Source organism: Anabrus simplex, chromosome 1, assembly GCF_040414725.1.
Source record: "Anabrus simplex isolate iqAnaSimp1 chromosome 1, ASM4041472v1, whole genome shotgun sequence".
NCBI lineage: Eukaryota > Metazoa > Arthropoda > Insecta > Orthoptera > Tettigoniidae > Anabrus > Anabrus simplex.
Window position 1 is genome coordinate 1405140003 of NC_090265.1, and position 26351 is coordinate 1405166353.

A 26351-nucleotide genomic window follows, 5' to 3' on the forward strand; every position below is an offset into this window, starting at 1 on the left:
GGAGCTGGGGATGCCGCTGTATACTTTGAACGGCATTATAGCGAAGAAAGAAGAGATCTTGGCTTCTGTAGGGAATACTTCAGCAAACTGCAAGAAAGTTAAATCTGGAAAGTACGATGAAGTAGAACAAGCTCTGCTAATATGGTTTAAACAACAGCAAAGTTTAAACATACTTTTAAGTGGGACTATTGTGAAGGAGAAAGCCGAAGAAATTGTGTGCAAATTAAACGTACATTTTACTTAAAAATCGAGCCATAACATTTACAGAACAATTTGTAGCGAAGCAGAGAGTGTAAGTGCGGAGGAAAGGGGAGTGTGGAAGGAAACAGTTCTGCTTGCTAAAATAAGCAGTTACAAACCTTGCAATGTATTAAATCTCGATGAATTCGCACTTTTTTACCAGCTTATCCCGGATAAATCTCTACTTTTGAAGGGAGAATCTTGCCATGGGGCAAAATTAAGTAAACTGCGAGTTACGGTACTGGTTGGTGGTAATATGGAAGAAACCGAAAAACTACCTTTACTGATGATAGGGAAGTCTAGAAAGCCATGTTGTTTCAAAAATATCAGGACTTTACCATGCAAGTACACCAGCAACAAGTCAGCTTGGATGACAAGTTCCCTGTTTGAAGAGTATATGCAGGCATTAGATGCCAAAATGGGGAGCCAGAACAGGAAGATTGTGGTGTTTATGAACCACTGCCCTGCTCATCCCAAGGAGTGGCCCCATTTAAGGAACATCAAGGTAGAATTTTTCCTACCGAATACTAAATCGGTACTACAGCCCATGGACCAAGGAATCGTTAAGATATTGAAGCAGAGGTACCGAAAATCAGTTGCTGCTACACATGGAAGCAGGCAAATCCATCTACAAACCATTTCTTTTGGACACAAAGCATTTCAATGCCTCATCACGGGATTCAGTATAGCCTGTAATAATAGCAAATTGCTTCAAGAAAGCAGGTTTCGGTGGTGGTACCAACAGCATTGTTATGAAAGTTGGTGATGAAGAGCCAGGGCGCTGGAAAACTACACAGGAGAAGATGGAGATCACCAGTAGTTTCGACAACTTCACTGCCATTGATGATATGGTAATCACTTGCAAGGAGCAGACCATCGATGAGATCTGCAAGGAAATTCAGGCAGGAGATGAGGAGACTGAAGGAGAAGAGGAGGAGGAGGTTGAGGAAGAGAATCCCCCAAGACCATCTTGCAGTGAGGCAAGCATCTGCCTTGAAAAACTGAGGCAGTTTATGGAAGGTTCAGTCAGTGTGCCTCAGAACACATGGAAGGCAATGTGGGAAATGGAGATGTTAATACTTCAAGAAAGCAGTAAAAACCTAAAACAGTCAACCCTGGACAATTTCTTTTCCAAGTAGGAGCCTATACTTTTGTGTTTGGAAATGTATTTAATGTCTAAAGGTAGTGTGCAATTTACATACTGTATGGTTAGCATCTACCGTTTTAATGTTCTTAGTAGTTCTTATTTTTTGTGCAAGGTTTTATATACAGTAATATGTTCTCTTCTCTTATCAAGTATTTTTATAATACAGTATGTTCAATTATTTTACTTTCTAAAAATACATGTCATGATAATCTAATATTTATATTGTGGCTTTCTTTTAGCAGCTCTTATATATCAGCTTATTTTGGTATTGTTCACAAACAAGGAAATCTGTTGACTGTGTGTTTCACAAGTATTTCAAAGTACAGAACAAGTTTTCGGGCATTATCCCTTTTAAGAAGTTTCCTGCTTAACACATTTTTTTTTTTTTTTTTTTTTTTTTTTTTTTTTTTTTTTTTTTTTTTTTTTTTTTGTCCCTTGAAAAACTTCTTAACAGAGTTTCACTGTATATGATTATTTTTGTTTACGCTTGTTGTGTTCTGGATCAGTGAAAAGAGATCTGTTTGGTAATTGTGGTGTATTTGTATAATTTTACAAACGACAACGATCAAGGTGAAATTTAAGATGATGTCTGCGTACTGTGAATACAAAAGAAGGGGAAATATATCTAATTTTTGCATTATTAGAACGTACATATATTCGTATTATGAGAGATTACCACATGCTGAATCAAAATTATTGAGATGACATTGTACATGTTTGCCAAACAGTTTTCATTATGGAAAACTTCTGCTAGTAAAAGTAACCAGATATTACCAAGATTAAATGACAATGTTGACATTTAATCTTCTTACACTATTTATAAGGACACTTTCTCTCAAAGCATTGATACTTTGTCTATATATGAATTTTTCATCTAAACAGTGTTATGTGGCTGAAGATGTTAATAATATACGAAACATGTATCACTTTTAACCAATAAGTTGCCAAAAGCAACAAATGTATCGACAAGGTGGAAAATAAAAAATACTTAGTTGTGAATCTGTTAAAGTGCGATACGGACCATGAAGTTGATTTTATGTAAAAGATACTAAATGTGATGATATCTGTACTGTTTACTACCAGAGCTTAAAAATCTGGATTTAAGTTTCTAGAAACTCATTAAAGTTAAGAGCGCATTTAAAGTTACAAGCACAATTAGGTAACTTGTAGGTAACCGTGGTGTATCAGAAACTGGCCATTAGTGGAACTTTAGGTGAGCATTCAGCTTTGGTAGTTCTTCACTCACAGGCCTTAAACATTTGCCTTACCACTGAGTAAATTGGACCTCTCCTAGTGCTTACTAGTGGTTACTTGCATTTTTAAAAAACTAATAGTGAAAATGACTTATTTTGGGTAAATTCGTATCACAATTTTTTATAGTGGAAGTCTTTTCTTTTCAATTTCAACAAAACTATAAAATACATTACAAGAAAACGTAAAATTAATAGCAGAATTTACCTGATAAAATATATTTCATTTTATAACATTATTGATTGAATGTTTTCCTGTCATGAGTATTCCGCTAATTAAATGTATTCTTTTCAGGTAATTTCTAGTTTTATTGCTTGCATTAGTTCTGACACAGTGACAATTTCAAATTTATATATTCTAATCTTAAGACTTTCACGACCACTAAATGACATTTGGGGATGTTACTTCTTGTAATACTACAGTGCGTTTGCTTATGGGTAGGGCAGAGAGAAACCTTGCTAGCCACGGGCGGGCTTGAGAAGCACTAGTCAAGGTCGAGTAGGCGGAAGTTGCAAGCCAGCCAGCAGTGCAGCGTGTGTGTAACGCAGTGGTTAGAAATGCAACAGGCTAAATATCCGCTTGAACAGTTTTTATGTATGATACATATATAAAAACAGTCATGTAGAGAGGTGCACAGACAATTTGCAGTGAAATATCCATGTGCTCCAACTCCGGGTAGAGAAACTGTTAGACAACTTGTTAACAAACTATGGACAAGAGGATCACTAAATGCTTCAATTCCTAAGCGAAAATGAAGAGTATTGACGGAGGACTAAATTGGTGAAATCAGTGCATCATTCACATGCTCTCAGAATAAATATCTAAGACATGATTCACAGAAAGTCAGTGTTTCAAAAACATCCATTTTTATTGCCACTAGACTTCTAAAACTGAAAATCATACAGAGTGCATATCGTGCATCAATTACGGCCTAGGGTAATTGGATGTTACAAAGTATTGTGGATGGTAGTGTGGATCCTCATTTAATAATTTCTTTCTGATGAGGCGTGGTTTCATCTATGAGGACATGTTGCCTCACAGAACAATCTGTTTTGGAGTACACATAATCCCCATTCAATTCATGAGGTTCCATTGCATGATGCAAAAATTGGTGTTTGGTGTGCAGTTACCGCGAAGCAAATTACTGGGCCCATTTTTTAAAGGATACAATAAAGGTACAAAGATATCGCACTTTATTACTCATGCTGTTTTTTCAAATGGTATCAGATGAGGAAAAAATTGATGGGTATTTCCAACAAGATTCCGCACCAGCCCATACAGCTCATGAATCCATGAATGAATTGACTGACGTATTTGGAGAAAGGATAATTTCTCAGGGTTTAAGGCCGCCACGTTCCCCCGACCTCACAGTGTGTGATTTCTATTTGTGGTGAACACTAAGAATAATGTTTACAGGAATAATTCGCACAACATAGGTGAATTGAAGGAGAATATAACAACAGAAATTCGGAAAATTACCATACAAGAACTTACCTGTGTGAACCGTAATTTTATTAAACGATGTCAGAACTGTGTGGCATCAGACGGACATCACTTCAAACATCGCCTATAACAAGGTAAGTACTGCGTAGACTAATTATTTACTTAATGTGTCTTGGTAGCACTGTAATCTAGACAGTGGAAGCACACAGAAAGCTGATTCCCGCCCGACAGCATAGCTAGTGCTGGCACGCGATGCTTCTGACTGGCATGTCTCAAGCCCGCAAGTGGCTAGTGCCTGACAGAGTGTGAAACTGACCCATTTCTCCAATATTCATAAACACTGTGTGATTTCGCCTACTTGTTTTTACGGCTGACGATGACCTGGACTAGGGTCGAAACCGGTCCCATTTAAATAAGAATGTAATTACTACTTTTCTTTCTTTTATGTATTGAATTGGTTGAACTTCAATTATTTAATTTTTAATGTTAAGGTTTCTCCCGGCGCCCGCTGTAATAGAACGCACTGTATAATATGTTGACGTATTTCCAGGTCCATAAAGACTGTGTTCCCCTACATACAGCCTGGCCAAATACATAGGTAATGGGGCATCCATCAGGAATTCATTGCAGTTTATCAAATCTGCATGTCTCTCCTGGTGATATCTTGATTAATTAATTTCATTATGTTCCGTATTGATATCTACCATATATCATAGAAAGAAAAGAAAGATCCACCTGATCAATACTTATTTATTAAATTTCTTAATAACAGAACCGGTTTCGACTCCTCACAAAGTCTTCTTCAGCTGTCTTACACATTTACATTACATTACATATTCTTAAGTGTTGTGCCTTGCTAATAGAATTATTATTTTTTTTTTTTTTTATTTGACTGACATTAAGTAGTCATGTTTCAGAGTGGTTAGTCTAATGTTTATATGTTAAGTTTGTTTGAAGACTTAGTACACATATTAAAATGATAACTATTTAAACACATTAAAAAGATCACAATACATGATAATAAAACACTTTGCTATGTACATATATACTATTACCGTCCAAGTTTAACGGGTAAAACAAGTTCCAAGTAACAACTCTCATTATTGTTCCGTATTGAAGATGACGTTAGGCATAGATATCAAGGATAATTTAATAAAAAAACCACCTATTCAATACTTTCCACGTTTAATGTGGTTATTATCTACATGATTTTATGTAGACTTATTTGGTCAGGTACATGTTTCACCCATTATTTTGGGCATCTTCAGCCTGTAAACAACCTTTAGGTCAAGGTTTGGGACCTTTTTGACCAATATAAACATACCAATATATACACTATATACAATATATACAAACATAAGTTAATACAGTTAAGTTTTTTTGGTCCTAATTTATCTAATATGAAAAATGTCCAAAACTAAAATGGATCTTCTTTTCGGTAAAGAGGATTGCATATCGGGGTTTATGTGACCCCTATATCATATTAAGTTCTTGACGTACCGTGTCTGGTGACAGGATGTGTCGTCAACAATAAGTGGAGATTTGAACTGATTGTTGCTTGTAGGTTGGTCAAGATTGAAAATATAAATTTAAATTAAATGTGTTTTAACTTGGCAGTTCTATTCTGGTTAACTTAAAATGTTCAAAAATAAAAATAAAATGAAACGGATCTTCTCTCTTTTTTTTTTTTTTTAAATCATAAGTCTTGAGAAAGGGTGATATTAAAACTGGGGCTTATTTGACCCACGATTTTCATTTTCATGTTCCTGATGTAACTAATATTTAAATGTGTTGTCATGCACAAGTGGAGATTTAAAAGCCGATTGTTGTAGGTAGACTGGTCAAGAACGTTGTGAATGAAACTGTTAGCGTCTTGACTTTGTGTCTCATGTAACGTCAAGGAATTGACAAGAGTGCAATATTAAGCTGTTTCATAGTTTTAGGCTGCTGCTTAATTGAGAAGAAACTCCTAAGACACTTGATACAGTCTTGTGTGAAAATTGCTCCCGTTGATGTGTTGCTTGGTCTTTGGGAGGGATCTTATGAATATCTGTAATGAAGTAGAAAAATAATTTTGAATTAAAAATTTAGAGCATGCGTTGTGATAAAATGTATTAAATTAACACCTCTTAACTGTAAAATGACTTACTTGTTCAATTAATACTTGATGGACCTGTCTGTTCCGGCAGCGCCTGTCTTATCACCATTTCTACTCCTGGTGTTGTACTGGTGCGGTAATGGAGGGGCGGGGAATGGAGGGAGAGTGGGGGTAGGCTGGTCTATGGGCGTGTGCTGTTGCTAGAGGGGAGTTTCTAGAAGCAATATGGGCGGGTTTAACTTTTGGCATGGTGGATGGAGCATTTGAGTGTGGAGATTTAAATAATTGAGGGATTTTGTTTTGATCTGAATTCACAATATTAATTAATCTAGGTGTTAATTCGTACAAAGGATTTTTAATCTCATTGACGTCGTTGAGATTTTTATTTTTATTGTAGGTTTGGTCTAAAAAGATGTGTAGGTTTTCCAGTACATTCATTAATTTCCCTTTACCTATGCTTCTAATGATGGTAAGATCTTTCTCTATGGATGTAAAGTGATGGCCCATTTCTCTCATATGTTGGCTCATCGCTGAGTACTTATTGTGTTTTTGAGCGTTATAATGTTCCAGATATCTCGTGTTAAAGCTCCGGCCAGTCTGTCCGATATAAGAAAAATCACATTGTTGCTATTGTGATTGACCTTGTTGTGGTTAAAAAATATGTTTCGATTGGTGTTAACTGTCCTGAAGGCTATATTGATATTGTGCTTCTTTAAAGTATTTGCGATCTGATGGACGGCTGGGTTGTTATATGTAAATGTGGCGAAACTAGTTTTTTTTAGGTTTTTCTGGGACGAGGTTAGTGGACAATTTAATTTTGATTTTATTAATCAAACGGTTGACCATATCTATTTTAAACCCGTTGAGTTGAGCAAATTGCCTTATGTACTTCAGTTCAATTTTTAAATTGTTGGGAGAAAGAGGAATTTTTAAAGCTCTATAAATTAAATTATAGAAAGAGGCTTGTTTTTGGGACTTGGGGTGTAGGGATGAATTCATAATAGTTAAGGGAGAGTGTGTAGGTTTCCTGTATATTCGAAAATCGAAGGTATTATGTCCGCGTGTAATAGTCAAGTCCAAAAAGTTTAATGAGTTCCTAACCTCATCCTCTTTAGTAAACTTAACATTGGGGTCAATTTTGTTTAGGGACTCCAAGATCTCGTCACTATTAGTGACATTTTTGTCAAAAATTATGAAAGTATCGTCTACAAATCTCAGCCATAAACATACGCCTTTTATTTGTGTTATAATTTTTGTGTGTTCTGTTGTGTCCATATAAATGTCTGCTAAGATGCCAGAAAGAGGGTCGCCCATCGCTAAGCCTTTTTGTTGGTAAAACTTTCCATTGAAAGAGAAAAAGCTGTTGCTTAAGATAAAATAAGATCCCTCCCAAAGACCAAGCAACACATCAACGGGAGCAATTTTCACACAAGACTGTATCAAGTGTCTAGGAGTTTCTTCTCAATTAAGCAGCAGCCTAAAACTATGAAACAGCTTAGTATTGTACTCTTGTCAATTCCTTGACGTTACATGAGACACAAAGTCAAGACGCTAACAGTTTCATTCACAACGTTCTTGACCAGTCTACCTACAACAATCGGCTTTTAAATCTCCACTTGTGCATGACAACACATTTAAATATTAGTTACGTCAGGAACATGAAAATGAAAATCGTGGGTCAAATAAGCCCCAGTTTTAATATCACCCTTTCTCAAGACTTATGATTTAAAAAAAAAAAAAAAAGAGAGAAGATCCGTTTCATTTTATTTTTATTTTTGAACATTTTAAGTTAACCAGAATAGAACTGCCAAGTTAAAACACATTTAATTTAAATTTATATTTTCAATCTTGACCAACCTACAAGCAACAATCAGTTCAAATCTCCACTTATTGTTGACGACACATCCTGTCACCAGACACGGTACGTCAAGAACTTAATATGATATAGGGGTCACATAAACCCCGATATGCAATCCTCTTTACCGAAAAGAAGATCCATTTTAGTTTTGGACATTTTTCATATTAGATAGATTAGGACCAAAAAACTTAACTGTATTAACTTATGTTTGTATATATTGTATATAGTGTATATATTGGTATGTTTATATTGGTCAAAAAGGTCCCAAACCTTGACCTAAAGGTTGTTTACAGGCTGAAGATGCCCAAAATAATGGGTGAAACATGTACCTGACCAAATAAGTCTACATAAAATCATGTAGATAATAACCACATTAAACGTGGAAAGTATTGGATAGGTGGTTTTTTATTAAATTATCCTTGATATCTATGCCTAAAACAAGTTCTTAAAATAACTTTGTCATTTTTTGTTATTATAATTCGTCAGGCATAAAAAGATGATATGCTTGAGTTCAGCTGTATTATGCTCTTGTAATATTTTGTATTAGGCTTTATATCTTGTCAAATGAAAGAATATGTGTCAGAAGCTGAATTGACATTTTTCAAAGTGAACAGTATTACGTTCATAATGATGGTATATCAGGTAACCTGAAACCTGTATTAAATGACCTATTATTAAGTATAAACTATATAAAGTACATTAAAATAGAACACAAGGTAAAAGTACACTTCAAGATGCAAATGTCTAGTTATAATTCAAGTGAAGGGTATAAAGATTCCTGCAAGTTTATATTGAGTTCGTATGGGACACTTGTATCATTACGCATATATGCTAAGTTCGTATGGGACATTTTGCATCATTACATTATATTTACATAAAGTTCAACCACTATATAGATTGCAAATTTTCTAATATTGTTAATGTGTACAGATTTGAAGATGAGTGTGTGCTGCTGAAGTTGTTGATAATCTTGAAACCGTTAAATGCAGATTACACTAGCGTATAAAAGCAGTTGTTGTTAGTGGCACTTTTCCGGTCTATGACATTTGATAATTATCTGTAAAAAGTAAATTAAATTAATTTATAAGTTTTTTAAAAGGTATTCAGAAAGTGTCTACTTGTGTGTGCATACATAACAGTTACTTACTATTGTTGAATGGTTGAGAAGTGTACAGCTTGGCTGTTTGGCGTGTACTTCTGGTGTTAGTATCTGTTGCTGTGAGGGGGAATGGAGAGGTGGGTAGGGGGAGTTGTCGTGTGTGTAGGGGTGGAGTTAGGCGTGTCCATCACCTGCGCTGTGGTTTGCGTGTGACGTTGTTTGTTGACTGTTCTAAGATAGTAATTTTTTATAATAAGGATAATATCTCCATGGGTCCTCTCATTATCATCATCATCATCATCATCATCATCATCATCATCATCGCCACAAGCGTGCTATGCTTAACACCCTTATCAGCTGAGCAAGGGAGGTTTGTGAGGAGGATAAATTAAAAGTGGCGGTGGTGATTTTTGTTTTAAGAGGAAGTGCATCTAGGTAATCATCCTCCCTGAATAAATTAAGTGGGAAAAATAAAATATCTTCTTGCCATACATACAATTTGTCATGGGTAGGATTGGCAATATTCTCAGAAGACACAATATCAAGACCATCTTTAAGCCTAATATCACCATAGGCAATTACTGTATTTGCGATCTGTTAAAGATCCTATTGGTTTAAACTGTGGTGGAATATATATGATTCCTTGCTCCTGTGGATCGGTTTATGTTGGCTGAACATGTAAGAAGGTAGCAAAAAGGGTTAAGAAACATCGCAGGCACTTATGCCTGCCAGCCAGAGAAGTCTGCTGTGACAGAACATGCCATACATAATGACCATCAAATTATTTTTGATGCAACTTCTGTCATTTGTAAAGGAAAGCATTTTATATCTGGAATCATTCGTGAATCGATAGAAATTGCTAAACACCCGAATAATTTTAACAAAGGGAACGGCTATATACTGAGTATAGTTCATGGCTACTCTCCATAGTTAACTCGTCTACATCTTTCTCCTTGACTCTGGAGGCCCTGGAATGAATTATATTTCTAAGAGGGACTCTCTATCTTGAGTCTGGCCACTATGGAGTGACAGTTGCCAACAAAATCTTTGTTATTGCTCTGATGACGATCCTGGTTCCTGGTTCAAAATGCGTCAATATATTATAGTATTACACAACCTAACATCGCCAAAATTATATATTCTAATCAGAAAGATGACAAGGGTAGCAAAAAACTGTAAGGAGTACTAATTTATTCACACCAGTCTTTTAAATCAATATGAAGCCTTCTGTGGAAAGTTTAAAAACTTAAAAACAATAGAAATATATAAAAGTCAACAAATCATTTTTATTTTATTAATTAATTAAAATTAAAAGAGTAAATCTATACTCACTTTAAGCTGTCAATGTGAGTCTTATAATCCAAGACTGTATTTGGGGGAAGATTCAAAACACGTCGTAACGTATCTCGTATTCTTCCTGTAGTAGAAGTGTCTGATGCTGTCTTATTCCAAACAGAAATTATATCCTCCTGGAAATAAAAGCAAAGGTAAAAAACAAAACACAAACACTAAAGTAGGAAATACACTAAGCCTCTGCCCTCATGAACATTTCCTAACTGTGTTAAATTTTATAAAGCTGCAACAAACAAAGGAACCTTTTTCTAGTTCAGTTCACTCGCTTCGGCTCTCCCTGATCTTCCTGTCATTGAGGCGACTAAAAGGGGCCCCAAAGCTTCTTAACTTGGGAGCGTGGATTGGCGACCATGGGGCCCTTAGCCGAGTCCTGGCACTGCCTTACTTGTGCTAGGTTCCTCATTTTCATCTATTCTATCCAACCTCTCTTGGTCAACTCTTGTCTTTTCTACCCCGACACTATTAGGTATCGAGGCCTAGGGAGTCTTTTATTTTCACGCCCTTCAGGGTCTTTGTCTTTTTTTTTGGCCGATATCTTCATTTTTCAAAGTGTCGGATCCCTTCCATTTTTAAAATCTCTTATTAGTGCTGTATAGAGGATGGTTGCCTAGTTTCACCACCACCACTCCCTGATCTTCCCCGACAATACGGAATCAAGGACAAGTGTGTGCACTACTGGCTGTCATGCTACCATAAACGTGTACAGTAAGTAGCTGCTCTCAGGCTTCTCAATTAATGTTAATACATATATATTTCTAATTTTCTTATTACGGTTTGCTTGATGTCGCACCAACACTGATAGGTCTTGTGGCGATGACGGAATAGGAAAGAAGGGCTAGGAGTGAGAAGGAAATGGCTGTGACCTTAAGGTACAGCTCCAGCATTTGCCGTGTGTGAAAATGGGAAACCATGGAAAACCATCATCAGGGCTGCTGACACTGGGGTTTGAACCCAATACGGTATCTCCCGATTGCAAGCTCACAGCTACGCGACCCTTATCACATGGCCATCTCCCTCGGATGTTAATATCTCGTTACTGTTGTCAATGCACTACAATTTAAAAAAACAAAACAAAGTAAATATGAAGTGACCGAAAGTATAATGCATGGAGGTCAATGGAGCTAGTTACTACTGCCATGCTGTAAACCATATTTTAGAAGAAATATAATGTTTTAATAAAGGTATACCCAGAGGACATAATATGAAAAATATGAAATAATGCATACAAAATACTTACTTATGAAGGATTAAGGATTATCATAAAAGAGGTAGTCTAACATATTGCACATGTCATTCCCATATCTAATCTACCATCTCACTGTCGTCTTCCTGATTACTGCTGTCATCCTTGAATTCAGATTCACAACACTATATGCATAAAAACATTTCCCAATCATGTATACACTACGTAAGAAGGGATTATAGGACTACATTTAAAGAAAGAAAATGTATGTACAGATCTCTTCAAATTATTAGACTCAACAGGCAGATCAAGCACTTTTTTAATTCTCTTCCCAAAATCATGTTGAAAAACATATTTATATTAAAAAAACTAGTATTTTAGGATAACATCAGTCCCTTGCTTAAGTTGTTTGCTGTTTGGAGGTATCTCTAGTTAATCTATCCCACTTTTGTCATTCATCACACCAACTTCTTAACTTCATATGTAAGACTTAATCAACCTACAAAATTACTACTACATCATTACAATTAAATTCCTGAATACAACTGAGCAGTTTAGTACTTTGTGTGGTACCCTTTGTATTGAATGACACTCTTTAGCCGTTTTGGCATGCTTTTCTTAAGATTTACGCACATATCCTTCAGTTCCACATCTGTATACCACAGATTGTTTATTTCTGCAATCAGCTGATGTTTGTTGGTTATGTTCTTTTTCATCATCTTGTGTTTCATGAAGCTCCATACATTTTCCATTGGATTAATGTCCGGACTGTTGCCCGGCCATGGAAGAACGCTGATATCCTTGTCCTTTAAAAATTTTGTGACACGTTTGGCCTTATGACAGGGTGCACTATCGTGCATGAATATGAAAGAGTCAATATAATGGTCCGTTATTGGACATTATAAATTTTCCAGCTAACTCATTCTAGGTTGCCTGCGTTTCGCCCTCGTGTGCTAAGTTAGGCTCGTTAGTTGGGACTTAGCACACCACCCAAGACGCAAGGCTAGTGCATACTGTGGAGGCCACTGCATAGGCTATTTGAAGCCACCAGCAGTGCCAATGCACTATGAGAGCTATGTCTCATTTCCAAAAAATAGATGCCTGCCTGGCCATCAAATGATGTAGATGTTGATTCCCATAGGGAACCTAAAATATTTGTCCTGAATGAGTAAATTTATAATACCAATATAATGGTCCGTTATTGGACATTATAAATTTTCCAGCTAACTCATTCTTGGTTGCCTGCGTTTCGCCCTCGTGTGCTAAGTTAGGCTCGTCAGTTGGGACTTAGCACTCCACCCAAGATGCAAGGCTAGTGCATACTGTGGAGGCCACTGCATAGGCTACTTGAAGCCACCAGCAGTGGCAATGCACTATGAGAGCTATGTCTCATTTCCAAAAATTGATGCCTGCCTGGCCATCAGATAATACAGATGTTGATTCCCATAGGGAATTTAAAATATTTGTCCCGAATGAGTAAATTTATAATACCAATATAATGGTCCGTTATTGGACATTATAAATTTTCCAGCTAACTCATTCTTGGTTGCCTGCGTTTGACCCTCGTGTGCTAAGTTAGGCTCATCAGTTGGGACTTAGCACACCACCCAAGACGCAAGGCTAGTGCATACTGTGGAGGCCACTGCATAGGCTATTTGAAGCCACCAGCAGTGGCAATGCACTATGAGAGCTATGTCTCATTTCCAAAAAATAGATGCCTGCCTGGCCATCAAATAATGTCCAATAACGGACCATTATATTGGTATTATAAATTTACTCACTCAGGACAAATATTTTAGGTTCCCTATGGGAATCAACATCTACATCATATGAAAGAGTCATCGTCAAACCGGCCTGAGGAAGGAGTTGTTCTTCACGAATCCGTTTGTAATTGTCCTGTTTCATTGTCCCCTCCGAAATGTGAATTCGTCCAGGCCCATAGATGGACATCACACCCCACACCATCGTTGCAGTTGGGTGTTTCACAGTCTGTTGTATGCACTCCAACTTGTATTCCTCTCCACGTCGACGACGTACATATCTTGAACATTCTTCAGAAATGCTGAAATACGACTCGTCACTAAAACACACTTTCTCCCATTCATCAGACCAGTGCTGAAGTTCGTTTACCCATTCCAAACGTGAATGTGCCACTGATGAGGTGATCTACGCTTCCTTCCTTGGTCTGCACGATTTGATGTTCTCACTACACAAGATCCTCCGGACACTTTCAGGAGGAACAACTGCTCCATAACCTGCCATTTTAATGCTCAAGTCCTTAGAAGTGCATTTTCTATTGAGAAGAGCCAAATGTTTTAGTGTTCTAATGCCTCGTGGAGAAAGATTTGATTTTCGCTCACACTTTCCCACTCTATTTGGATGATAAGTTGTATTCTGCCTCAATTCTACACTAATTCTATTTACTGATTTTTGACTTAAAGACACTATGTGCAATTTGCCTCTGTGAATACCTTCCTTCACTCAGCAGAGTATTGACAACTGCAATTTTACGTGGGGAAATGTCTTTGCCTTTCCCCATTATCAAAAAACAATCCGATTATACGGTACACAGCACTAGAAGTTGGAAAGAAACAACTGATTGAATAAAACTGTATGAGATCACTTTAAAATTAATGGTTAGGGATAGTTATACTTCCCTAGCAACAGTACAATCCACCAACAATGGCCATAACTACACTTTTTCACTGTTGTCGGAAGCAAGAATCCAAGTGCTACTTGCAGTCATAGAGCAGGGAATGACTATCCCTCCAAAACAAAACTGCTGAAGGTCAAAACAGAGCTGCCAACAGCTTGATGAATTCATAAACTGTGCGGGAAGTGATGTTGCACATGTTCACCAACAATCTGACAAGAAAAGTCCTGTTTATGAAGAGGTATCTTAAATGTATTTCAAAGCATGAATTTATCTTCTGAGTCTAATAATTTGAACAGATCTGTAAAATCAACAAACCAACAAGAGCGTGGAAACAAATACAGAAGTGGCAACGAAACTCTGTGTCTCTGTCTTCACAGTGTGCACAGTATGGTGGCCAGACAGTGAGTGAACCCCTCCACCACTCCTCTATGATGTTGCCCATCCACTTCGAGAGAATATCCGGGGGAATGGCTTTGTGCAGGTTTTTTCGTTCCTTGCATGTTTTTCTTTGGTATGTTGGAATACAGGGTATTTGTACACACATTTGCTCAATTAAAGATGTAATAACTCTGCAGCCCAATTCACAGTTTAGCAACATTTGAAAAAATGTATTTGAATGAAGAATTTTGTAATTGGAACAAAAAGTCAATTTATACAAAAATAATTGAATGTTATTTGGCAAAATTATAATTCAAACCTGTAAATTGAAAGATTTAGTTGCATAAATATAGTAAATATAGAAAACTGAAGATGTAGCAAGGTTTGAAAATAGTTTCTTCTTCTATTGCTTATCCCACACTGGTAGAGTCACACAGGTGAACTTGGCCCGGTTTTATAGCCAGATGCCCTCCCAGGTGCCAAACCTAAGTGGAGGGATGTATTAATTAGTATGTGCTTCTGTGGTGGTTTGTAGTGGAGTGTGTTGTGTGTGCATGAAAATAAAGTGTTGGGACAAACACAAACCCCGATTCAGAGGAATTTATACCAAACGCGATTAAAATCCCCTACCCGGCTAGGAATCGGATCCAGGACCTAAAACATTTGAGAATTTTATGGGACCAAAATAAAAATAAATTGATTTTTTCATCATAAAAGAGTACCCAGTGTCCTTAAGTAAGAATGGGATACACCTCAAGATATGGCAGAGTGCATAATTGATTTCAGAGATTAGTTTATATTTTCTCGCATCTGGTTAAATTTCAGAAAGGCTAATAGCATGTAAATTTAAAGCGAGAAGGTTATTATTTCTCTACTGGTGCTTGAAGTATGTTTTCATCACAGATATAGTACAGTTAAGATAGATTAGGTGACGCTGTTTGAATAAAAAAATGAAACTTTTAACACAAAATGCAACCTTCGGTATTGTTTTCTCGCTATGTGCACTTGCGAACTCTCTCGTCGACATTTGAAGGCGGTGTCGGAGATGATTAGTAATACCCATGAACTGCTGTTCTGTAAAGAAAATTAGGAATGAAAGAAGAGAACATATTTTCGTAATAAATATGTAAGTAACATGGTCGATAGCAGTTGTCAACTCGTTATAAATAAAGGCTAAGTAAGTGATCGCTACACACCGAAATTAAGTAAGAATGCGATACACTTCAAGATATGGCAGAGCACATCACTGAATTCAGAGGTTAGTCGCATATAATGACTAACATAATTGTATAGTAAGAATGTGAAGTGTATGATTATGAAGCAGTAGAGTAGAATATAAGAAAAAATGGAATATTTATGTAATGGTTATTAAGTTATAGGATTATATCTGTCAGAGAGTCAACAGTAATATGTTTGTCCTTAAGAAGACATATACTAGTATAATTCCGGCGTATCTAAAATAAGACCCACTGAAATGATATGTAGTCATATAATAACCTCTATGCTATGAACAAACATTATGATATTAGGTTATGATAGGGTTAATCGACCAAGACAGAGCTACGGTTCCTTGCTGATATGTTTCGTGAACTGAGTATTTGAATTTTAGATATGATAATGTTCTTAATCAATGTCAGGTTAATGATAGCGAATATTGGCTATATAATACAAGAAACTTATTGAGAAGTCCGAAGCTTAAGCAGATATTACCATCCATGATAAAAATCAGATCAAATAAAGAATGTAACAAACATTAGGGTAATCGAAGAAAGTAATTTAGTCATGAGACTGAAATTGAGATGTTTCAAGAGTGAAATACAGTATTAAATTACAGATTTTCTTTTATAAAAAGATGTGAAGATAGGATTTAACCCATTGCAATTAATGACAAGGGGAGAGTGGATAACAAGATCGTACCGCATGAGTACAAGAAATCAGCTGTTTAGCAGCAGTTAATGATGTGAAAGTCTATGTGTGATTTTTTCTCTTCCAATTTTCCCTCAACGACATTGCTTTTATTCTCCTTCATAATTAATGTAGGATCTATCTCTTCTTTCACATTTGCATATACTTCGTCCTGTCTAATACTACATTTCGTAACTGATCTTCATAATATACAACGTATAACCTCTCCAAAACATACAGAATGACATTTACATTATTCTTAAGTACACTGATTTAGCAAATGTCATGGGATAGTCACCTAATAGCGTGTGGGGCTTCCTCTGGCCCTGTGAACTGCAGTGAGACGCCGCGGAAGTGAGTCGACAAGTCCCTGGTAGACCTCTGGACGCAGCTGACACCAAATCGTTTGCAGAGCGGCCACCAATGCTGGTCTGTTCGTGGGTGCAGGATCCATGGCACGGAGCCTGCGTTCCTGGACATCCCAGATATGATCGATAAAGTTCATATCGGGGCTCCTGGGTGGCCATGGCAGTCGTTGAACCTCCGCTGCATGTTCCTGGAACCATTCTTGGGCGACGTGGGAGCGATGTGGCGGCGTGTTATCATTTTGAAACACCGCAGTACAGTCTGGGCGCTGGAAGGCCAAAAATGGGTAGAGATGGTCTCTGAGCAGCTCAACATACCGTGTGCCATTCAAAGTCTCTTCCAGAACAACTAGGGGGCCCATTCCATACCAGGAAAATGCACCCCAGACTATAACAGAGACACCAGCACCCTGGACCACACCTTCGAGGCAGGCGGGATCCATCGCTTCATGTGGTCTGCGCCATACACGGTGCCCCCCCATTGGCATTGTGCAGTTGAAATCGTGATTCGTTCGACCATATCACGTTACGCCACTGTTCCAGTGTCCATCCCTGGTGACTGGCGACAAATGCGCGTCACTGTGCCCGATGCCAGGTTAACAGCGGCACCCGTGTGCGGCGCCGGCTCCCATACTCCACAGAACCCATGTTCCTACGGACTGTCCACTGGGAGACGTGTCTAGCACGGCCTGTGTTGAAATGAACCGTGATATGTTGCAGGGTTGCCCGTCTTGTCACTATTGACAATCCGTCTCAGATGTCGCCGGTCACGGTCATCGAGGGTGGCTGGACGGCCAGTAGTTCGTCTGTTGTGGACGGTGACACCCGCATTCAACCATTCACGATACACTCTGGATACGATTGATCGTGTGAAGCCTAATTCCTGCACCACTTCTGAAATTGCACTTCCCATCCGTCGGGCACCGACCACCATACCCCATTCGAACGGTGTCAGCTCACGACGGCGTTCCATGTTACACCTGTCACATGCACAGCCACCGCTCATAAGGTCTCCTATACAACTGCCGCTGCCACAGGGGACGTGTGGTGCGCAGACAACACACCTGTGCATCAGTGCTCCGCTATCCCATGACATTTGCTCAGTCAGTGTATGATTTAGGGTCTATACATCTTCTCGTAATAAAAATCTTATATGGCATTAAATCCATGGGAAGACTGAGATTCATTTATACCTAGGTCACCTCCTACTATAATATAAGTTGTTCATGAGAGCTTTCCACATCAAAGAGGTTAATTTCAAAAATCACGCCTAGCACATTGCTTGTATTTCACTTGCAGATAACCTATTACATTATTTTCTACCAAATCACATGTAAATTTTAAACGAGCAAGAAACTTATCTTGATTCCTCTGCCTTTTTGGGATGGTCTGGCCTCTCCAGCTACATCATACGATCCTCGCTACTGGTGGTTGAACCCGCGGTCGTCATCCTTGGTCTCGGTCGATCATCTGGGGTTGGATTAAGTAATCTTGAGCAATCTATTCCCTCGTCTTCTTAGAACTCTTCCATGACGTCAAGCTCGTTCATGAAATAATAGCATATAATTAGTACACGAAAATATATTCTGATGGTGTTCATTGAGCCTTAATTGATTTAATATTAGCCTCTATGACTTGCTTTGGTTTCTAACTTTCAGATAATTAACCTTCCAAGTATTTGTAATATATAATGAGGTTTATGCGGATTGAATTTGTCTTCTGGGTTATTGCAAATATTAAGGTGAAATTTAAATCTTTCTCTTCTTTTGGTGAGTTGCCTGACTTTACATGGAGCGCTCTGGTCTTCTCTACGTCTTGTTTAGTAGTTTTTGATGAAAATCAGAGTGGTCTCTACTTATTTTTCTTTATCCTTTGATATATTACAAAAATATTATTATTAATAATCTTTTGGATAAGTCTTCTTCTCTCCTTGCGAAGTTTTATTACGATATTTTTGGCTCTTGGCTTATCTACGTCTATCTCTTGGAATTGCCAATTTAGAAGTCATTTTTGTTTTGTCTCAACAATCCAGGTCCCATTTCATGGTCTTTTACATGGCTATCGCGATTCTATGCATTCTGATATTATGCCAATCTGGATTTCAGTGACGTTATAAGACCATTTAATCTTTTTTAACTTTGCTGCCGGCGCTTGCATTTTACTTCGATCTCACTAAATTTCCATCTTATGGATAGCGTAATGGTACAATATAATACGGTCAAGTTAGGTGATGCCGTTTGAATAAGAAAACTGAAACGTTCGCCACAAAATGCGATCGAACATCTTCGGTATCGTTTTACACTTGCGAGCTATCTCGTCAACATTCGAAGGTGATGTCGCAGACAATTAGTAATACCTATCGACTGCTGTTCTCTAAAGAAAATTCACAATGAAAAAGGAGAACACGTTTTCGTAATTAATGCATAAATAATGTGGCCAATAGAAGTTGTTAACTTGTCAAAAATAAAGGCTAGAGTAAACGATCACTTAATTTTAATGTTATATACCGAAATTGAGTAGATACACCTCAAGATATGGCAGAGTACATCACTGATTTCAAAGAATAGTTTGTTTTCTCGCATCTACTTAAATTTTAAGTGAGGAGGTTCTCATTCTCTGCAGATTCTTGAAATATGTTTTCACGATACATATACGGTTAGGTTAGGTGACCCCGTTTGAAGAAGAAGAATGAAATGTTTGCCACAGAAGCCTCTAGAATGATACTATATTTTTTCATCAGAATTAAATTAAACATACATTTTCACACCAGTATCAGATTTCAAAAAATAACAAATTAGTAAGCCGTAGTGTGGATATCATCCGCGGAAATCCAAGGTTTGAACAAAACCAATTGTCGTTTCATACCGATTTTAATGTGTATGGGTTTTCCCCCGAATTTTACAAGAAATCTGATATAACGACATTCTGCTATCGCGAATAGATTTTTTTGCCGTTATGAATTCTCGCTATAACGGACTTCTACTGTATTTTTAACGTGCACCAGATGAAGTGAAACTCACCTGCCAACAACATTTTATAAAGTGACATGTTTAATTTGATATTTAGAAAGGTAACATGCAGTTCAAAACATAACACGTATTTTGCCCCACTGTGGCAGTTGGACAACACACTTTTTTGGTCATCCTAGCCCGGAAGGGCATGTATAGAGGATATGTAATTATCCCATAGTATATTGGCACTGCATTTATGCTTATCACATGATAGCTTGCAGCGGTGTTGCTACCAGTATACTAGGTGGCCAGTGTCTCGGAAAGGTGAGGTTTCCAACTGATGCGCCTAAGCCCCACTGGGGTGAAACAATGGTAATTTTCGTTTATGAAGTTTCCTGAATTTTATTTAGTTACCTCAATAGGAAGTCATATTTTTGGTAAGGGCTTTTATATCAAGTAGAGATTTAATTCTCTTGTAGTACATTGGCACTACATCACATGATAGCTCCCAGTGGTGTCCGTCAGTTGATGTAGAGTGGGTCTAGTCCTATAAGTGTCCACGGCTTGTCCGTGGTCCGACTGGCCAGCCGAACAGAGGAGCGGTGGCCACGGCTCTATGCCTCTGTATTCGGGAGACAGAATAGAGCTGGTCCCCAACATCGGTTGTCCTGAGAAAGGCTTTCTGTGGTTTTCCATTCTCTTGCGCTAAGCGTTACTGTCTAGGAGGCCAAAAATATGGCTTCTTCAGGGGAGGAACGAAAACATTTAGTAGTAGTAGTAGTAGTAGTAGTAGTAGTAGTAGTAGTAGTAGTAGTAGTAGTAGTAGTAGTAGTGTCACTAGACGGCCGGTGTCTTGCAAAGGTACAGTATCCAACTGATGAGCCCATGCCGCACTGGGGCGAAACACTGGTAATTTTTTATGACTGAGTTTCCTAAATTTCATTTAATTACCTCAAATGGAAGCCATTGGTTATGCTAGCCCAGGGGAGGAATGATAACATTTAGTAGTAGTAGCAGTGGCACTACAGGCGTGCTAGACAGCCAGTGTCTTTTTTTTTGCTAGTGACTTTATGTCGCAATGACACAGATAGGTCTTATGGCGACGATGGGATAGGAAAGGGATAGGAATTGGAAGGAAGCAGCCATGGCTTTAATTAAGGTACAACCCTAGCATTTGCCTGGTGTGAAAATGAGAAACCATGGAAAACCATCTTCAGGGCTGCCAACAGTGGGATTCGAACCCACTATTTCCCAGATGCAAGCTCACAGCTGCGCGCCCCTTACCGCATGGCCAAATTGCCTGGTGGTTGGTGTCTTGGAAAGGTACAGTATCCAACTGATGAGCGAAACACTGGTAATTTTTGATGACTGAGTTTCCTGAATTTTATTTAGTTACCTCAAACAGAAGCCATATTTTTGGTTATGAAGCCCAGAAGGGCATATTTAGGAAGTGGAGATGTAATACTCCCCTAGTATGTCAGAGCTGCATTTGTGCTTAGCACATGACAGCTTGCAGTGGTGTCACTACGAGGGGAAAATTGGCTGTGATAGCGGATGGATGTACATGCCTCCGCTTCGTCCCTCGCCTCGCCAGGGCTTTTCTGTACTTATAAGGACAAACCAGGGCACTTGTACTTGTAAATAAACCTGTCTGTCCCTGTGTACTTTTAAGTACAACCACGTGCTCAGTATTTTATTGCAGATATGCAGGAGAGATGGAAGATAAGAACTGACCCACTGACTTCAACTATGAGGCCGCAGTTGCATAACTCCATAAGAGGAGTTTTAGGGATCCACAAACTTGTGCCTTCTGGTACTGATGGTGTACCATCATTGGGGCACAAGGAGACAATAATTGATTTCCTTGCAGCGCTAATGGAGCGCCTTGGAGGAGTGGAACCCACCAAGCTCATCGATGCACTCCTCTGCTGGGCGATTAATATTTGACCTGAGGAATTGGACTATATCAGCTTCTAAAAGAAGCAGGTCTATCTCTACTTTCAGGCTGTCCAGCTACCAGGTGCCATAGCAAGCTCAACATTACAGGCAGACAGGAGGTTGCCACCCTGACGCTGCAGGAGGAGATGACCACAACTACTACTGCAGCCACACAAGCACAGGCTGCCATGGAGCCCACTAAATACCAGGGACCCCTAGGAGACAGCAGTGCCTAGAAGGACTGATACCCCAAATAACTGGACCGACTTGGAATGGGTTATTGACTTGTGCATATTTGTTCTTAAGTAACATGATCAAATAGCTTATAAAGATAATAACGGAAACTCCTCGCCACAACAAGTGACAGCGCTCCCCAGCACCTCCAGGCAGTCCGAGTTGGCTACGTAGGACCAGCTGATTTATGACTATGAGATCCAACCAAATATTGTAAGAATAATATCGACAAGTAAATGATCTAATTATCCAATTGTAATGGTTTTTACAGGGAGTATTTGTGCCATATATGGCTGTAATAATTATAAACAACAAAGTGACCCAAGTAATAAGTAATAAGGAAATGTAAATATGACTTTATTGTAAACAAGTAGCCTACCATTACACTGATATTTGGTATTCTTTTAATACAGAATGCTTTTACAATATAATTTAGCATATTTTAGCCTATTTTTTACTTATTCATAGATGCACGCAGTGGGTTATTTGAAGCCGAAGAGCTGACTTAGATGACGTATTGAAACTGAATGGCCCAGAACATTTAAACAGAACTCATGTTGTATGCTCAGACCACTTTGTGGAGAAAGATTTCAGGACAAAAAAATTGTTAAGTCAAGGGTAAAATCTGTGTGGTTTGTTGATATTAGACCTAATGTTAACACTGAAATAACAGCATAATTATAAATCATGGTGACTGTACGGTACAGTAGGCCTGGATAGCTGTACTAGAGGGGAATTTCAAAATTTTAAAATATGTAAGTCCATTTTATCCTAAGATAGTGTGGAAATTACGATCAATTTGATGCTGTTACCGTACGGTAACCCTTGTTCTAGGACAGCTATCCTTTGTGGAGATATCTCTCTCTCTCTCTCTCTCTCTCTCTCTCTCTCTCTATATATATATATATATTTTACCTGTATCAATACTGTGATAATTTCATTTTTTAAATGATACAGTCTTTCTATATGTACTTTTATAATGATTCTCTTGCAGGATTATTTAAAAAATGACATTTTATGTCACTTGCATTTGATTAAGTGTCAACTTGAATGTAACTACACTGAATTATCTTTAAATATCAAGTTACATGTCTCATTTTGGAATTCAACTTGGAATTCAATCCACAAGACCATTACTCTAAGTGTTAAATGTTTGAACTTTTTAAATGTGTGTATATGTGTATTTTGTAATCTTAACTTATAAGATTCAACCCCATTTTATTTTAATGATACTGTGTCCTTCTAACTAATTTATGGTGCATAGTAGAACCTCGACGCATCGTTCCCAGAACTGTTGTTTACCCGTATGCATCATTCAATTTATTTAGTCCCGAAAATGTTCCATGTAAACTAATGTTAAATTTCTCCACATCTATCGTTCCTCGAACTATCGTTTTTTCGCAATGATTGTCTAAAAATTACTAGTCCTCGGCCACAATTCTCCCGCAATGATGGTTTATGAGAAGAATATATACAAACGTTTGTTTGAATTTAAAGCGGCATGGAATAACGACAATCTGTTACGCGAGAATGTACGTGCTACGAGCGATTAGGAGTTTCTAGGCTTGAGCAAGGTTCATGTAGGCTGGACTGCAGTGCGCAGATTATTTACGCGCAACCACACTCTATTGGCCTAACCATGCCTACTGCTCAAAGCGCCAAGCCATCATTGTACTGTTTCATTTCATTCTGAGTGGACATGTGCTGTGTCTTGGTTGTGTGCAGCAATTACAATTTTATCTATCGTTCATAATTACACTGTTTTTCTCATTTTAGTTCCTGTGTATTATTGTTGTTGACGACATGTCACGTCCTGTGAACAAAGTAAGAACTCTGGAAGAACAACTGAAAATTATACAAGAAGTTGAATCAAATCCATTCGGAAAATGAATAGATACCGCTAAACGTCTTGGGTTCGAGTCTTCAACTTAAAACTCCGTATTTCCTAAGAAGAATGAGAGCAAATTGATAATTCTTTTTTTTTCTAGGGGCTTTACGTCGCACTGACACAGATAGGTCTTATGGCGACGATGGGATAGGAAAGGCCTAGGAGTTGGAAGGAAGCATCCGTGGCCTTAATTAAGGTACAGCCCCAGCATTTGCCTGGTGTGAAAATGGGAAACCACGGAAAACCATCTTCAGGGCTGCCGATAGTGGGATTCGAACCTACTATCTCCCGGATGCAAGCTCACAGCCACGCGCCTCTACGCGCACGGCCAACTCGCCCGGTAAATTGATAAATGTGGCAGTTCAAGTAAAATCAGAAAAAACGGACAAGAATCTACATTTGCTCAGCTGGAGAACATCCTTTTCACTTGGTACCAGCAAGCAAGGGCTTTCAACATCCCTATAGATGGTACCATATTACGGGAGAAAGCCAAGAAGATAGCAGCAAGATTGAAAATTGATAATTTTTGAATCGCTCAATTTAAAGTGCAGCGTGGACTAGTCTTCAAGAAGGTTTCTGGAGAATGTGCTTCTGTGGACACGGAAGCTATGGAGCTGTGGATCGAGAGACTGCCTTCGCTACTGGAGGGGTATGAGCCACGTGACGTATATAACGCGGACGAGACTGGACTTTTTTACAGTGTCCTTCCAAAGAGAACACTGGTGCTGAAGGGTGAATCTTGCCATGGCAGGAAAAGTTCAAAAGAAAGACTAACCGTTCTGCCGTGTGTGAACAGTGATGGCAGTGATAAAAGTGCCAGTCATAGTGGGAAGTCATTAAAACCACTTTAAGAACACACAAAAACTACCCGTGACGTATCATGCAAACAAAAATGCTTGGATGACCACTGAAATTTATTCACAATTTTTAAAGTCATTTCATGCCTCCATGGGTGCACAAAGTCATGCTCTTTGTGGATAAAGCCACTCATTCACAGGACACATAATTTCTTCGCAATGTGAAAGTTGTGCATTTTCCCCCCAAATCGTACCAGCGTGTTGCAGCCTTTTGATTTTGGGTTAATAAAATACTTCAAGCCTAGTGCAAACTGCTATGTGCTTGTTGGATGCTGGGAAAGAACTTAGCAAGAAAATCAATTTACTACAAGCGATTCATTTCACAGTAGCAGCTTGGTGGCAGGTATCCCCAGCCAAGTGTTGTGAACTGTTTTCGTAACTGTAGTTTCAGCTGTCAGCTGACATGGCCAGCGCGTGCCAACCTCTCAAAGAAATAGAAAATAAGAATTTTATATTGTCTTTGTCAGGGAGAAAATGGTATTTACTTGTAGTTAAGAGATACCATGGATCAGCCAACATGCATGCGCAAGTCATCTGTTCCGTTAAACCTGAATAAATGGTTTTAAAAACTGGCCTTTATGGCATCGGATCTCATTGGATCACAGCAGGTTTATGATTCACAGAGCATTGGCTTACATTGGATCTTGGCAGCCACTGGGTTAATGAAGACTGGGAACAAAGGATGAAAGTGACGCTGTCCCCGTTGATTTTGAAGACTATGTGCTGATCAATTCTCATGTAGTCACATGTGGAGTGGAAACAATTGAAGAGCTGTGCGATGATGGCATGGGGGAGAGAGTGATGAAGGGGAAAAAGATGAGCGTGAGCCCGAAGTCGTCCCGAGTTTCGCCGAAGCGCATGCCGCCTTAGCCAGGGTGAAATCCTTTATGTACTTGCACGATATCAGTGATCGTGAAGAAGGAACATTATGCAAGTACAGAAGACTTTGTTTCATCTGAAACCCAAAGCTTCAACAAAACAAAAAACAATGACTGTTTTACTAAAAGAGAAAGTAATAAAATGACAGAGATATGTAATTACACCATTTATTACAGTGTTCTGTTAAATACAGTAACTAGACCACTAATAGTGTTGATAATGTTGCCAAGAAAAGAAGATCAAATGCTCTAAGTTTTGTTTGTACATTTGAATTAAATAATAAAATTCCACAAATTTCAATAGTTTCTTATGTCACCGAATGTAGTCACATGTGGAGTGAATGAACGTTTGTTTTTAAATTTAACAAATAGCAATTATTGTAAGTCTATTCTAAAAATTGACAAAATATTACAAACATCGCTATTAAAAAAACTTTCGTATTGGTGCATCCCTTCCTTCTTCCCAAGGTAACAAACATCGCCCCGTCCTCTCTACAATGTGCGGATTATGGTTCGTCAGTTGGGAGCTGATTTCATGCTCATGATTACAATTTAAATGTCCATGAGTAAGTGATCTATTTTTCACAAATTGATTGAACAATTCACGCATGGTGAAATGAGAACGTACA

General features: G+C 38.2%; 1 protein-coding gene across 1 annotated transcript in view; it reads right to left on the minus strand.

Moving 5' to 3' along the window:
- The window catches only part of eIF4EHP (eukaryotic translation initiation factor 4E homologous protein), a 149543-nt gene that overhangs the window by 16174 nt on the left and 107018 nt on the right, over positions 1 to 26351 (minus strand). Inside the window, exon 5 of the mRNA XM_067137858.2 lies at positions 10469 to 10605. Within this exon, the coding sequence (XP_066993959.1) occupies positions 10469 to 10605 (137 nt within the window). The remainder of the gene's footprint in view (positions 1 to 10468; positions 10606 to 26351) is intronic.